Source organism: Thermobia domestica, chromosome 5 (assembly GCF_964235325.1).
Source record: "Thermobia domestica chromosome 5, izTheDome1.hap1.1, whole genome shotgun sequence".
Classification (NCBI taxonomy): domain Eukaryota; kingdom Metazoa; phylum Arthropoda; class Insecta; order Zygentoma; family Lepismatidae; genus Thermobia; species Thermobia domestica.
Window position 1 is genome coordinate 317,986,101 of NC_137458.1, and position 15,615 is coordinate 318,001,715.

Genomic DNA, 15,615 nt, shown 5'->3' on the forward strand with positions numbered 1-15,615 from the left:
AGGGACACGATGATTAAAGCAAGTGAATGATGATGGAAAAATCGGTGGAATGACAATGTGCGAGGAAATTGGAGTACTCCACGAAAACTCACGGACAGGATGTTGTCCACCACAAACTTACTTGGATGGGGATCGAAACATGAATTCCACGCACTAGAGGCAGTGGCGGATCCAGGGGGCGATCGGGGCGATCGCCCTCCCCGACAAGGGCAAACTTTCTTATTTTATATATATAAATAAAACCCATCCCGGAGTTTGATGCTGTTAAAAGTAGCTCTAAGTAGCAGCATGATAACTCACCGCCCCTCCCCCAGAAGTCGGTCCTGGATCCGCCCCTAACTAGAGGTAAGCCCTCCACCACTGAGCCACGATGCCTCCAACTGGGGAAGTAAGGGTGGCTGGAGCGTAACTCTCGCTACATCACCTCCACCATGTTAAAGAAGTTCAGAAAGCATGTAGTTATTCCCATAGGCACGTAACCTGTAGGCCTGTCCCTCGGGAAGGGAGACATCATTTAGTTATTTTACTCAGATAAAATGAAATAGTATGTTAACATTATACATATGGTTGTGTACGACGCAGAATTTTCCTCACGATATTCGAGACGAGTCAGATCTGTTCCAATAGGAATAGATGCATTTCTCAAGACGAGACATCATTTTCACGAAACATTTTCTAGACGAGATACTCCAAAATTGTCTCGTGAGCATCCCTACTACAAAAGGTAATTTTACAGACCAAGGAAACACACAAAAACTTAAAAAATCCGTTCATCTACAAACTCCTTCATTTATTGTATTTGAACACAAATTTTTAAAAAATCATATTCTCAAGAATAATACAAATACAATTTATAAGCAAAATAAATTCCAACATTGTATCATTTTCGTAATTTTCAATTGGTCTTTAACACAAATTAATTCTTTACACAATTTATTAACTAAGAAAATATTTAAGTACAGATATCACTGTCCTTTTACATTGAAAGAATAAACAAACCAAATGAAATTATGAATTATGATTTTTTGGTTCAAACCCCGTGTTTATTTGTTGCTTAAATAAGGTAACAAGTAACGTCAGGGGAGTGCTACATACAGCAGATACTCACCTAATATTTTTATAGTGCAACGTATATTGATCTTAATTTTACTAAAGAATGAACGTATATAGGGAAATATCGACTGTCTGAAGTATCGACTTTGTAAATACAAGGGAATTATTATTGTTACGAGGTAGGAAACCTCTTTATCCATGCTCATTTCAACCCATTTTTACTTGGCAGATTATCTGGGAATCCCTGCGTCCCTTTGGAGAATTTCTTGTACACACACTGTAGGACTTTAAAACATGCATGTTTAAATCCGCAACGCATGCAGCAGTGAGGTATAGTATATCTTGGTAATTGTGGTACCTTTTGCCTGGAAAGCAAGTAGTAATACCCTATGCTGATCCCAAATAATCGTGATCATCACTTAAGGTCGCCCAGAGTTGAGCACTGACTTCCTTTGGTGGTGGTACTTCGGCAGGTTGTCATTGGTTTGACTAGCTTTTCCCTGGTTTTTATTCACTCCCACCAGACAAAGCCCGGGATGGTACCTTCCACAAGGCCAGGCCAGTTCCTTTCCAATTCCTAGATACCTAAAAGACCGATGTGACACCGCAGTTGGAAGTCTGAACTCTTCTTTGAATCATCCTCTTGCATAAATAAATAAATAAATAGCAATCGAAACCAATAATCCAATGACAGCGTGCCGAAGTACCACCACCAAAGGAAGTCAGTGTTCAACTCTGAGCAACCAAAGTGATGATGACGTTTATTTGGGATCAGCATAGGGTATTACTACTTGCTTTCCAGGAAAAGGGTACCACAATTACCAGGATACACTATACCTCACTGCTGCATGCGTTGCGAGATTCTGTGAAATCCCAGAGCGTGACATCTGACAAAATGTGTCCGTCTTCTGGAAAACAACGCACCCATTCACAGCTCGAATGTTGGCCAGACAGATGCAAGGCCCTAGGTATGAAATCCGTCATAGTTCATGTTTTCTTTTGACCACATACCATCTTCATTCCACCTCTTCCCAACCACGTAGTCATTTCCAAGGGGCAAGTACTTGTGCGATGTTGCCACGCTGCTTTCTAAAGTATAGTCATGGATTTTGGACCACTATTTCGGACCTATAGCACAGCAACGGTGCAGAGTTACGAGCTGCAAATTGCTACATGACCTACATAGGTATGCAGGATTACACATGTAAAATTTCATCGTTCTACGATGTGTGGAAGTAGCTCAGAGTAAAACTTTCTCGCGCACCTCTCGTTAGAAGGGAAATTTCCAAAAAAAAAAAAAAAAAAAAAAAAAAAATCACACATGTGCAAATTACTCAGAAACTATTGATTTGCGACCCCCGGTTCGTATAGGTGAAAATGTTTCAAAGTCTACTTGTAGAATATCCCCTTGCAAGTAATGCATCGAATTACCAGTCACCCTGTATATATATATATATGTGTGTGTGTGTGTGTGTGTGTAACCGAAACCGTAATTACTTCTTGTTTAACGTAAAATTCCTTAACCTAACTTAGTCACCAGAAGTCCAATCCGGGACAAAGCGTGCTGAACATGAGAAAAGGTCACTTAAATTGGAGGCGTGATATTCGGTATATTGATTGTTCATTGAAAAGGAACGAAAATGTCTTCCAGCTTTTTTCGAAATTTTCCCCACTATAGGTTGAAAGGGAGTCATCTATGATATTCAAACTTCCGGATTTACATTCATTAAACTTCATTTTAACCATTAGAAGAACGGATACATCTGGTAATTTAATCTTAAAATCGTAAACAGAAAACGAAATTTCACATTCTTTTATAAGGAAGTTCTTCATTATTGATAGTCACCTAATTTATTCGTGAAATATGAGATTACTTGATGACTGCTGAAATTTAAAAAAAATGAAACCCCTGACCGTTTTATATCATAGCACTTTAGAACTAGCCTACATTGTAACTCATCGTTAATATAAAAGTAACTACTGAGAAATTCTGGCCAAAGGACTGACGCGTGTCTGTGATGTCTTGACTTGAGGCCACCTTCCTTCCCTATGGCAAGGATCCCGAGGTTCCAGTGTTTTAATATTCCAGATAGCTCCAGTATCCTTCCTGGCGGCTGTGTCGCTGGAGGAAGGAGTTCGTTTTCGGAACATGCAAGGGAAGGAGATACGAAAGGCTCTCATGAAGATGTCGTTGGTCATCGAGTAAATAACAGGGTTGACCGCTGCGTTGCCGTACATCATGTAGTGGGACAGCGACCACAACGCTCGGAAACCATCCGTCACCTGCAAACACAACATGTCATAGTTTAGAACACGTATTTTCAAAATATTAACAAACTACATTAAAGGGCCCATCCGTTTGCCATAAGAACCAGATTGTGTCATGTAATCAAGTCAAAAGTCATGTTGCGAGCTAAATCGAGTCTGGAGATTCCAAATCCATTTGTGAGATATTTCAAGCACGTAACCTCCACGTGGGGTGCCCTGGGTAATTCGAAGAAATTGCATATACTTTATCATTATTATTGATTTTACTCAAATAACTTGACTTTTGACCATGTTCAATACATATTTATCTTACGTGCTATACATCATTTTTAAGCTCTTCATTATGTCTTTGCAATAATCTTTCAATTAGCCATTTCCTTATTATAGTTTTGGAGATATGTGGCGATTTCATTTTTTCATTGATTTTCCATTGACTTTAATGTTCATGATTCGTGATTTTTGACTATGATCCATCCATTTTAGGACAATTTCGTTTTTGAATGTAGAATCTACATAGTCTGTTCTATATTTGAGCTGAATTTCAGTTATCTCCCTGTTTCAGTTTTTGAGATAAATGAAGGAATTATTTGTTTTGCATTGATTTTCCATTAATGTTAATGTTTCGTGCTATTTTTGACTATGTTCCATCCATTTTAGAACAATTTGCTTCTGGCATATAGGATTTACATAGGCTCTTCTATATTTGAGCTCTATTTCAGGTATCTCCCGTAAAGTCTGTTCACATCATTGCAATCAGATAGGCCCTTTATGAAAGAAAAGTTATACTGTCAATGTGAAATTGAAACAGTTTCATCAGGACAATGGTTGTGGTTGTTTGGAATGAGACTATTTGAAAGGAAAATAATCCTTGTTTTCTAGAATTTATTCCTCGTAATGTAACTGCAAATAATAGATTTTTGCTCTCTTACATGACAACAACATAGTAGCAAATTGTTTCTTATTAATAGAAAAAACTAACTTACAATGGTTATATTTACACAGTATGGCAAGAAGGTTCCTGGATTGAATATTTTGCAACCACAGGAAACGATCCATGTAGGGACGACAACAGCGCTGCGACTGTGTATCTGTCGAATGAATAGAGCAAACCTCAACACGCTCCGGCCAGCAGTCAAGCAACAGCGCTACACGCTACAAAGTGAGTCGATCGTGATTTCAGCATGAGGCAGAGATCTGTAAACAGATTTTGTTCTAAAATTGTGAATATCAACCACAGAAACTTGCTACAGAATGCTTACAAGCGTTACTAGAATAAACACACTTCGGTGGTACAAATGATTCTCTTACAAAATAGTTGTCGGCGAAGGTCAGTCCAGGGAAGCCAATACTAATTAAGGTTCACATGCAAAACTCATGACTCAAGTCTTCCTTGATTGGTCTGGTTCACCACGAATTTGGACCATAAATGACATCAATCTACAAATCGTGAAGCGATTCATCTAATGAACGATCCATATTAAACCATAATTAATCAACCCCTCCTGCAATTAGAATCTTGTATACATCAATGCCTCCTCACACAACTGTAACAGTGTCAAGCTGTTTTGACCAGAAAGCAAATCACTGTCATCGACCATTCACTGTACTGCTCAGATTGGGCTCCTGGGTAACGTCTTTGAGGACGTGGAACCCAAAGACGGCTGTGGTGAGGGCATCCAAGAACATAATTTCTCCACTAGCTTCCAGTTGCTGTATGGAGAGAGGAGCTGTCTGTACAAAACTGAATTGACACCACCTTCTTGAAGGTAATATTCTACAATTTATGAAATCAGTCCGGGAACTTTATTGCCGCACTGTTTACGTTGAAAATAACCACAATTAACTAGTTACAATCAGGGCTGCCCATAGATATAATGTACCCCCAGACAAATTTCTTTGGAGGCCCGCCAAACTTTCTGTGAGCCTCTCCCACCTTCCAATTAATCTACAACTAATCTTGATGAATGCAAAGTCTATAGAGCTAACATTCTCAATTAGTAGTGGTAGTCTTTATTAACGAGAACATTCTACGGGTAATTAATAGTTGATTTGATGTGTCCTGTTGAATCTTGGGAGACTAAACGACATCTCGGATGGGCATCTAAGATTTCTTCGTAATACAGGTATTGGAGTTACTGCAATTGAACAATGTGAGTATCTGTACCCTATCAATCCCACATACAACGGTCGAGTTACCGGTATGCTCGTATGCATGCAAAGTTGTTACATATACGAAAGCACTTTTTTTATAACTTATTAAAAAAATAATTCTGCCATGTTCTGTTTTTTATCACAATAAATGCGCAATAGACAGGCATTTAAGGAAAGAAAATGTATATTTTGGTTTTAAAAACATCTCCGTAAAATGTACAGAGCAAAAATAAGGTTGAAAATAATCATTTAAAAATTAGCAAATGCGGTATTCTTTAGTTTTCTACCTCATTACTGTCTCTATTAGGCTAAAGATGATGAAATTATGGTTAAAAGATAATAAATAGCCTTGAGTGGTATTCGAACTCCGGACAGAGAGCACGCAGTACGTACCTGATCTCCATCGTCCTCCTTAAGCCTTTTGGTCCTGAGGAAGATGAGGGTGGTGAAAGGCATCCAACAGACGACGAAGGCGATGACGATGATGAACAGCATCCGAAGAACTCTCGCTTTGTAAGTGACGGACGCCCTCTGCTCCCGACGGACGACTTGATGCTCGTATCGGTGCAGCTGTCACAAAACCAAAGTAAGACGAAAGTAGTCAACCATCACCTCTACATGGATAGAGGTTTTGCATTGTTATTGCACATGGCCAAACCACGTATGAGATATGTAATACAAAGTAATACAAAGGAAAGTAACAAACATAAGAAAACAAATCGTACTAGAAAATTTGAAAAACAATTCTATTTTCAAGAAAATTACTTTTTTAAAAAAATCTATTTAAGCATGGCTGAAAAGCAAGGCATGAGGAATGCTCTCAAGCACAACCAATAAGTGCTTTTATATAAGAGCGCTCCCATGCTTTGTAAATAATAATAATAATAATAATAATAATAATAATAATAATAATAATAATAATAATAATATTTTCTTGAGATCAAAAATATTTTAGTTTACGAGGGTCGTTCCGAAATTAATGCCTCCTATTTTCTTGTGTTGACTTTGTATTTCCGTGCCAGATGTCGTTGCTGTAGTGCTAATGCTTGAACCTTCCTCTTTTATTTACAGCTCGTTCCGTTGTTCTGCGGTAGATGGCGCCAGCATAGGAGTGTTTCAAAATGGAGTCTGATATGGACGTGCGTATAAAACAACGATGTGTGAGTGAATTCCTCACTGCTGAAGGAATTGCGAAGATTGAAATCCATCAACGCTTGGTAAGGGTTTGTGGAGACGATACAATAGACGTGAGCAGTGTGAGGCGATGGGTACGGCATTTTCAAGGTGGTGAAAAGGGTGTTCATGACAAGCCACGGGAATGTCGACCCTGCACAGCTGCCATCCCTCGCAATGAAGAGTGTCTTGATCAACTCATTCGTGCTGAACACCTGATAACGACCAGAGAATTGTGTACAAAGCTGACTTTCGGTTGTAATGTCTTGGAAAAATTGCTGGAACATCTTGGCTATCGCTAAGTCTGTTCGAGACGGGTGCCGCGGATGTTTACAGAAGATCACAAAACTCAGCGAATGGAAATTTGTCGGGACCTGCTGGACCAATACGAAGCTGAACGTGACAGTTTTCTAGATAACATCGACACTGGAGATGAGACGTGCTGTCATCACTACGAGCCGGAATCCAGAAGACAGTTCATGAAATACCGATTTTTTCAAGCACGGCATGCAGGCTCTGGTTCATCGTTGGCAAAAGTCCATAACGAATGGTGGGAAAACGTGGAAAAATAATGGTCTGCAGCTGAAATATTGCTCTGTTTAGCTCTGCTGTTGTTATTTATGTATCTCCATTAGTTTCCATTAAAAAAATAGGAGGCATTCTTTCGGAACGACCCTCGTAGTTTTCACTACGATTCGTTTTATTTTGTTCGCTACTTTTTATTAAAATAAAGCATTTTTAAAAAATAATTACAAGTATTTTATTTTATCTTTTACAATGTGTTACGAAAAATCGGGAAACTTCGAAATTTTGGTCGAACTTGCGAATGTTAACCCCTACGCACTAGATAATCCCGCTTTTTTCAAGAGTATAGCTGGTTGCATAATAAAATACTAATATCTATCTTTAAACTGAAACACCAGATCTAATTTTTAAAAGTAGCAGTGTCACAAATACACCATGTAAGCTTGGTATTTTAACTAGTTATACCACTTCTATGTTTAATAGAGAAACTAGAATAGAGATGAAATATATTCTTGAGATACTTAATCCGTTACAGAGACCTAATTTTTGCTACTTGGTACCGTTTTCATTCTATGACGATCAACGTTAAAACCGAAAGTAGTTCATTTCTTTCACTTCCAATTTTGCTAGAGAGATCACAGTGGGACGGAATATACTCCGCTTTGAATAGGGGTTTAAGACCAAAATGGATTACACACACACAAAAAAAAAACCGCCTCTAGCTATCTGTTATAGTTTTTTCTCTACAGGTATGTATATCAATATTGAAACCGGAAGTTCTAATGGATTTCAGCCACTTCCGGTTTTAGTAGTGAGTTAAGGATTCAGTTATAATGCAATCTTAGGACGCTTAACCAAATGCAGAGGACCGCATCTTTCTATCCACACCGTCTATAATGAACCAACGTTACATCCGAAAATGATAAATTTCTATCACTGCCCGTTTGAGTGTCGGCTCCAAAAAGAAACTCAGCTCCTAACCTTTGACCTATGATTGGTCAAGTGGTTCTTGAAATCTCTCATCTCTTGGACAAACGGTCCGAGGCAGGGTAAATATACAAAAAGAGTTTTGGAATAACTGCTTAAAAAGTAATAATGGAATATTGTATTCTCACCTCTGTCATCGCTTTGCAAAATTTCATTACTGTATGACGTCGGGAAATCAGTTAAATTAAGATTATTAAATTTGAGGAGGCGATAAGTTCAAGGAAAGCATATTTTTTACAACAAAGTAGACTATTGGCGCTGGTACAGTAATAATCCAATTATTCAAACTCCAGCCATCTGGATCAATATCAAGGAAAAATAACATTTAAGTAATGAATTCCCAAGTGTGCAGTAGCGTAGCCAGGATGAGTGTTTGGGGGGGGGAAGGAAAGTGCTGTTATAGGTACATATAGAAAAATTACAAACAAAAAATATATAAACATAAAAATATATAAAAAGTTACAAACATCAAAGTACCAAAGTACATTGTCGATCCTCTTTCTGCAAGTGTGTGTGAGTGTTCGTTCATAAAAATATAATTACCTTCACATCTCTTGTTAAACCAACGTTAAAATGTATATTTAGTTGGAATTTTCTCTATTTTTAAAATTGTTTCTATCTAACAGTGATGTTATTTTGAATGTACAGGATGGTCTGAAAATTATGTAATTGTAACGGTTAAAATTACAATGTCACAGTTCCTCCAGGCATGCTGTATTAAGTATTAACTGCTTCTATTAAGAAATTCCTGATATGTTTCTTCCCTTATGGAAGCCATAGACGCACATACTTGCATGACCAACATACATGAAAGATTTGTTTCATCATGCATGGTGGAAGAATTTTTTGCCCACATACGTACCAACTTGCTGTCCAACTTACTAGAAGAATGAATCGGAGGAAAGAGTCATGTGATTTCTCCCGCTCTCGTGATTGGCATACCAAAATATAAAACAACCAACTTGTATGAACGAGCACATACACTGTAAACATGTATGAAGAACAGCAAAACCATAATGCATATTTTCAGAAGATTTTGAAAACTTTCAACATGCATGAACGAGGCCATACACAATCACTTGCCTGTGGTTTTACCATTTTTAATGCATGTTGGAAGGTTTCTTCATGCATGTGTCTGCGTGTATGGGTCTCTTTACCTTTCTTCAGCAATAAATACAGATTTCCATACTATAAAATACAAATACCATAATTTCGTTCTCTCACAGGGAAGCTGACTTTTGGGCCAGCTGTACATGAAGTGTATATTATTATTATTATTATTATTATTATTATTATTATTATTATTATTATTATTATTATTATTATTATTATTATTATTATTATTATTATTAAACGAAAGCTATTTTAGGTCATTTTTATCTCACAACATAATCTCTTTCGATGACTTCCCAATTAACCCAATAATTGGAGCTTCACCGTATTACTATACTAGCTGAATACACTCATTTTTTGTATGGGGACTGTATTTGGAAGTCAACGTCTATGGGAGTATCACCATTCATTTCAGCGAGCGCGCAAACTATGGATTTCATCAGAGGTGGAGCTAGAAGGTAAAAACTGAGGGGGGGGGGCAACCAGAACCTAGACTATGATAGGTATATCATGAACTTACTATAAATAACAGCTTCAATTATTTTTGTCAGCCAAAAAACTGGGGGCTTACGCCCCTCGGCCCTGGCCTAGATCTGCCACTGAATTTGACACTAATATCGGATATTTCGGGCTATTTTTACATATCTTGGTATCCCCCCACTGACTCCCGGTCCGCATAAAATGGAAGCTGAATTTGCAAGTCATCGCTAATGGAAGAGTCACCATTGGTGTCAGCGACCGCGAAAACTATGGATTTTACACTAATATTGATCATTATACATGTCTCGGTATCCCCCCCCCGGTTAGCCCCGGCTGCAGCCGAGTAGAGTGAATTTGGAAGTTAATACGATCGGAGTTTCACCATCGATCTCAGCGACCGTGAAAACTATGAATTCGACACTAATATCGGTCATTTTCTACTACTTTTACATGTCCCGGTTAGCGCCTCGCTGAGACCCCCCTGGTTCGAATTTTGAGAAAAAAAGCTTCGCCTTGGTCTGGATCAAAATTTGGTAACTCTCGGTCAACTTGTCTGGTCCCCAGTCCGCACACAAACAAACAAACTCTTTATTTTATTTATATTAGATTTGATCAAAATTTGTCTAAACTCATACATCTTTATGCTATCTCATTAATATGGCCATTCGTCGTAAGCGCTTCCACTTTTTGTATACACATAGATAAAGTTTAACATAACATAGATAAAGTTTAACCTTCTGGCTCGTAGAGCAAGTTTTGTTGAAAGAAAAGGAAAAATTGAGCATCCACGTGTGTATGAAAGGTCTGTATCTTATGGAATTAAACAAAAATGGACCTTCTTTGGTCAATGAGTACAACGTTACTCCAAAATCTTCATCTAATTTCAAAGTGTTATTGCTTGAAAACACATAATCGCATTTGAATTGAATGCCTACAGTTCGAAAGAGTTTGTGTTCAAGTTTCGTTTGGTTGGCGGAAGATGTCACCCACCACTAAGTATCAAACATTTTGGTATGTATAGGAATTCCCAAGAATTATCTCACCTGATCATAACTAAGCTATTGAATTACGCCCAACAAGTGGGGCAAAGCAAATACGGTACAATTAATGCTGTCTCCTACTCTTCTTAATGATTTCCTTTCCTTACAGGGAAATCTGATACTCTTCCAAATCCAATTACTCTCGTCTGAAACAACCAAATTCCTCCGGTTGAAAGCGTTTTCTAAATCAACAAACACCACATCTAATTCCTTTTTTCGATTAGTAGACACAATGAACTACAAACCTTGATTAAAATGATTGAATAACAAATGAGCATCACTCCCAGGGGAAACCAAACCATCAGGGCAATCAAGATCATCCAATAGATTCGCAGGACGTCGGTCTCTTCCTTGCAGTACTTCTCCAGAAAATCTGACCATTCACGCTCCTGGAAAATACAATCAATTTGATTTGCTAGAACTCAATTTAAAAAAAAAAAAAAAAAAAAGGAGCTAGAGACAATTATATCTTGTAAATTTATCAGAAATTTTCTGTCTTAAATCATAGTCGTCTGTTCTATAAAGAATTATAATTGTATTGAAGTCTTGTTACCATCTATTTACATTAATAGTGTTAATGTTATCTTTATAAATCGATAGGTCTATTGCCGACTGTGTCCTGAAATTGTCAGTAGCCGCTTGCAAAGCTTTTTAAAGAGCTTTTGGCTAAGCTCAGTCCCATTTCTTTTGGATTTTAGTGAATTACTGGAAAATAATGAACATGAAGGGCTCTATGCAGAGTCGCGTTTTACTGTTGTATTAAGAGCATGACTAACGCCTGATATTAACTTCCCTATTTAGAAACACGTTCGTGAAGTTAACGATTTATATCGAGGAAGGCCAGCAACGACTTCTCCGCAGGGTTGTCCAAACCAGGAATGCCAATCCCCTTCCAAAGGCTCTGACGCCATTGATGATTAATCTTTGTACACTTTAGGGTGTTTCGTTTTGTAAGGCAAAAAGTAAAATGTAAACTTTTTACTAGACTTTGATTATGTTCCGAGTCTCAGTGATATAAAAGATATATATAAAAAATTTCAAGAAGATTGGGTAATATTTCGAGATTGCACACTTTGATCCGTTTTGTAAAAGTAGGCAAAAATACGATTTTTCAAATGTTAATTACTTTTAATTTTGAAACTAGACATCACAACTTTACTATGATAGGCAAAACATGTGTTACATTAATCAACTTTGAATGATGCAATCCCTTCTTTTGTTCGCTTTTATACGATACTCGACTACCCTCGACAAAAATTTTTGTTTGTACCCGACTTTAAACTTTTTTTTTTTTATCAGAGCAATTTCTCTTTCTCCGGTAAGAGTTATTTTTATTTTGCTTTTTAACTCATCTAAAATTCCCTATACACCTCGATATTCACTTAAATGAGAACTTTTAATGACTTATTTTTTAGACGTATGTTTATGCTAAAATTAGTCTTTACTTAGGTATATTGTTATATTTATTTTGACAACCATTAACCACAAAAAAAGGCCACATGATAAAAAGAGACATATTTTCCTAAAGATACGGAAAAATAGCATAATTCCACAAATTATAAGGTGTAAAAATTACAGCTGTACAAGGGAAGCAGGAAGGTATAATAATGTAGTAAATGACTTAGTAACTAGTTCGTGTGAAATGAGGCAATTTTAACTATCTTACATTAAAATATACCTCCAAACAATTTTAATGACGACGTTGGCATCATGCTCTCCCCTTGTAGGCACCCCTGGTCCAAGAGAAATCTAGGAACGACAGACGTATTTTCTTTTATATTAATTTCTCCAATTGTGTTTGGACAACCCTGCGGAGAAGCTGCAGCTGGCCTTCTTCAATATAAATCGTTAAGGCCCGAAAAGTTTAGAAAGTGGTCCAGGTAGTGTATGCAAAATGTTATGAAATCAAGTAACAGCTGTTTGCAGCTATTTTCTTATAACAGCTGGAGTCATACAACGAATCATTCCGTGACGCAAATTTTGCATTTTAGTTTGCGATATTCAACATAACAATTTTGTAATTAATTCTTGCATTATTTGCATTCAAGGGCGCCCATGTTGTGGTTTCCAAGGGGGGCAAGTATAAGCGACGTTTCAAATATAGTTTCAAATTTTGCTGTAGTTAATGTAAAAATTATATTGGATTTTCAATATTCCCTAGTTCAATTTCCTCTTTGGGGGGGCAAGCGACCCACCTTGCCTTCCCTCCTGATCGACGCCCTTGTTTGCATTGCGTTGACTTCCGTAAATTTTGCGAAAACTGCTAAGAAATGATACTCTTAACCCGGGAACGGTCGACAGGTGAGCGCAGCGCTCACCCTGGTTTATGTTTTCGTTTCAAAGTCGCCCTAGTGGGGTCACAGACTTGAGGCGCCGTCTAGCTGTCTCTTGATGTGTCTTGTATCTGAGAGTCAAGTGTAACCTTTTCATTCTCTTCTGTTGGAGTAGCACTGGCTTTATAAATGTGACTGCGTAATTTGTGAGCGCCACGCTTACCTGTCGACCGACGGCGTGAGTGATTTTTTCGAGATCATGGACAAAAACAAGGAACAGATTCAACTACGGTTTGCGAAAAACAGAAGAAAACGGTACGATATGCTGCCTGTCAAGTGCTAATCTGTGGGAAACACACTGGGTCTTATGAATAAAGTGGAGCAAGGTGAGCATGCTCCAGTATTTGTGGAGTTTACTCCTTTTGGTATGAATAAAGAGGAGCAAAGAGAGCATGCTCAGGGAGAGGTTACTCAGTGCTGGAGCATGGTCTGAAAACTATCGAGCATGCTCACATTTCATATGAATAAAAAATGAGTTCGTGCTCGCACTTCGGAGTACTGTCTCCAAAAATCTGGAGTCACCTCATTAGCTGACTCAAGCCGTGCAGTGAAGGTGTGTTGGGAAAATGGCTGCATTCATGATAAAATATACAAGGAGCGCAGAAACACGTGGAAAATGGACTATAAAACTCCGTATCGCTTTGATCAAGAAAACGTGAAGTGATTTTCCTAGGTGCAACAAATGAAACTAGAGGCGGGGCACTTACTAACGAACAGAGAATGCGAATTTTTTTAGATATTTGAGTGATCCAGGGTTTCAAAGTGGGGTAGGGGAGAATATAGGTATGGATCAGAGTACGGTGTCCGTGACATTTGCAAATGTTCTAGACAAAATAATCGAAAAGGCTCCCCTGTGGATAAAGTTCCCAACAACTGTTGCTGAACAGCAGGCAGAAATAAATAAGTGGCGCCAAAAATACAATTTTCTCTTTGCCATCGGGGTCATCTATTGCACACATGTGGAAATTAAACGACCTCATATACACGTGGAGGAGTACATAAATCGTAAAGGACGTTTCACCTTGAATGTTCAAGCCACTTGTAATTGTAACGAGGAATTCACGAGCGTTGATGCTTCCTGGCTAGGTTCGGTGCACGACTCCCGAATATGGATGAATTCAGCTGTTCGTGTGGTCATGACAGAAAACAGGTCAGGAGCCTTGCTTCTGGGCGATTCTGGATACGCCATTGCTCCTTGGCTTATGACTCCTTTCCAAAATCCAGCTACAGAAGGAGAAAGAGAATTCAACAACTGCTTCAAAGGAGAACGAGTTATAATAGAAAGATGCTTCGTCAAGTCAAGCAGCGATTCCCTATACTGGAAAATAAAATACGATTGGCGACCAACAAAAGTGCCTTCGGTGATTCTAGCCTGTTTTGTCCTTCATAATGTGGCTAAATATCTGAAAGACGGCGAGTTTTACATTGTTGAGAGAGCGTTTGAAGACTATGACGACATGGAAGAGGGTAACGAGGGCATCCCGCGCGTGAGACAACGTGGGCAACAAAGGAGAAATGAAATTGCCAGGATGATAGTTGGTCATTAAAATGTAAGAACTTTCATGAAAACTACAGTTTATTTACAGTAGTAGTTTGTCAAATACTTGATATAAAATATTCATGTTATACTACAGACCTAGTAATCTTTATAAATCTTATAGCATCTATGAGGTTTTATAGAAAAGTTCAACACAAATTTCTTGAAATAAATGTTTCTCTCTTTATTTGTTTCATTTATGTCTGTTGACACTTCTTAAAATAAATGACAATACATGCTATTCTTTTAAAAATAATATAGCAGAAATAAGTGCAGTTGCAGACTGCTTGCTTCGTCGTCCCAGCGCGGAGTGGAGCAACCTCTGTGAGCATGCTCGGCTTCTGCAAGAGTAAGCTCTCAAAACTATTGATAGTTTTTATTCATACGAAATTTTTAGAGTTTGCTCACGAATAGAGCATGCTCACCTCAAGTGAGCAGAGTCTACGCTCCATTTTATTCATACCACCCACTGTCAGCATCTTCTGGAAGTATAATGGGTGGCATCAGTACAGTGATGAGACATGCAATAGAACAGCGTCTTATTGAAATACCTACTCTATGTATCAAGAGACATAAGTACAGTGTTTACACTAAGATATTTATATCTTTAATTTCATTAGAAATTTCCAACTCAAAATACGAATAGTATGAACATATGAAGAGCATGTACTGAAAACTCGCTCTAATTATGTAAATATTTTTTTAAGAAAATGTAATCCTTATGTGATATATGTGATAATGATAATAAAAATATAATTTTATGAGACAATGATAATCAACTAATTGTATTGTTTATGGGATAACAGAAATTGATGTCATAAAAAAAACCTTTGATAATAAAAATATATATAACTTTAAGAATAAATGGTAATAAGAAATGGTTTTATATAAACGCATCATAATTTTATTTGCGATTTTATTTTAATAATAGTAATAATAATAAATCACAAAATGT

At 37.6% G+C, this 15,615-nt stretch overlaps 1 protein-coding gene across 1 annotated transcript in view; it reads right to left on the reverse strand.

Moving 5' to 3' along the window:
* Positions 1-342: 342 nt before the first annotated feature.
* Positions 343-15,615, reverse strand: part of LOC145685667 (QRFP-like peptide receptor) — a 34,660-nt gene continuing 19,387 nt past the window's right edge. Inside the window, exons 3-5 of the mRNA XM_081758061.1 lie at positions 11,036-11,179; positions 5,866-6,042; positions 343-3,336 (exon numbers count right to left, since the gene is read on the reverse strand). Of these exons, the coding sequence (XP_081614187.1) occupies positions 3,031-3,336; positions 5,866-6,042; positions 11,036-11,179 (627 nt within the window). The 3' untranslated portion in view covers positions 343-3,030. The remainder of the gene's footprint in view (positions 3,337-5,865; positions 6,043-11,035; positions 11,180-15,615) is intronic.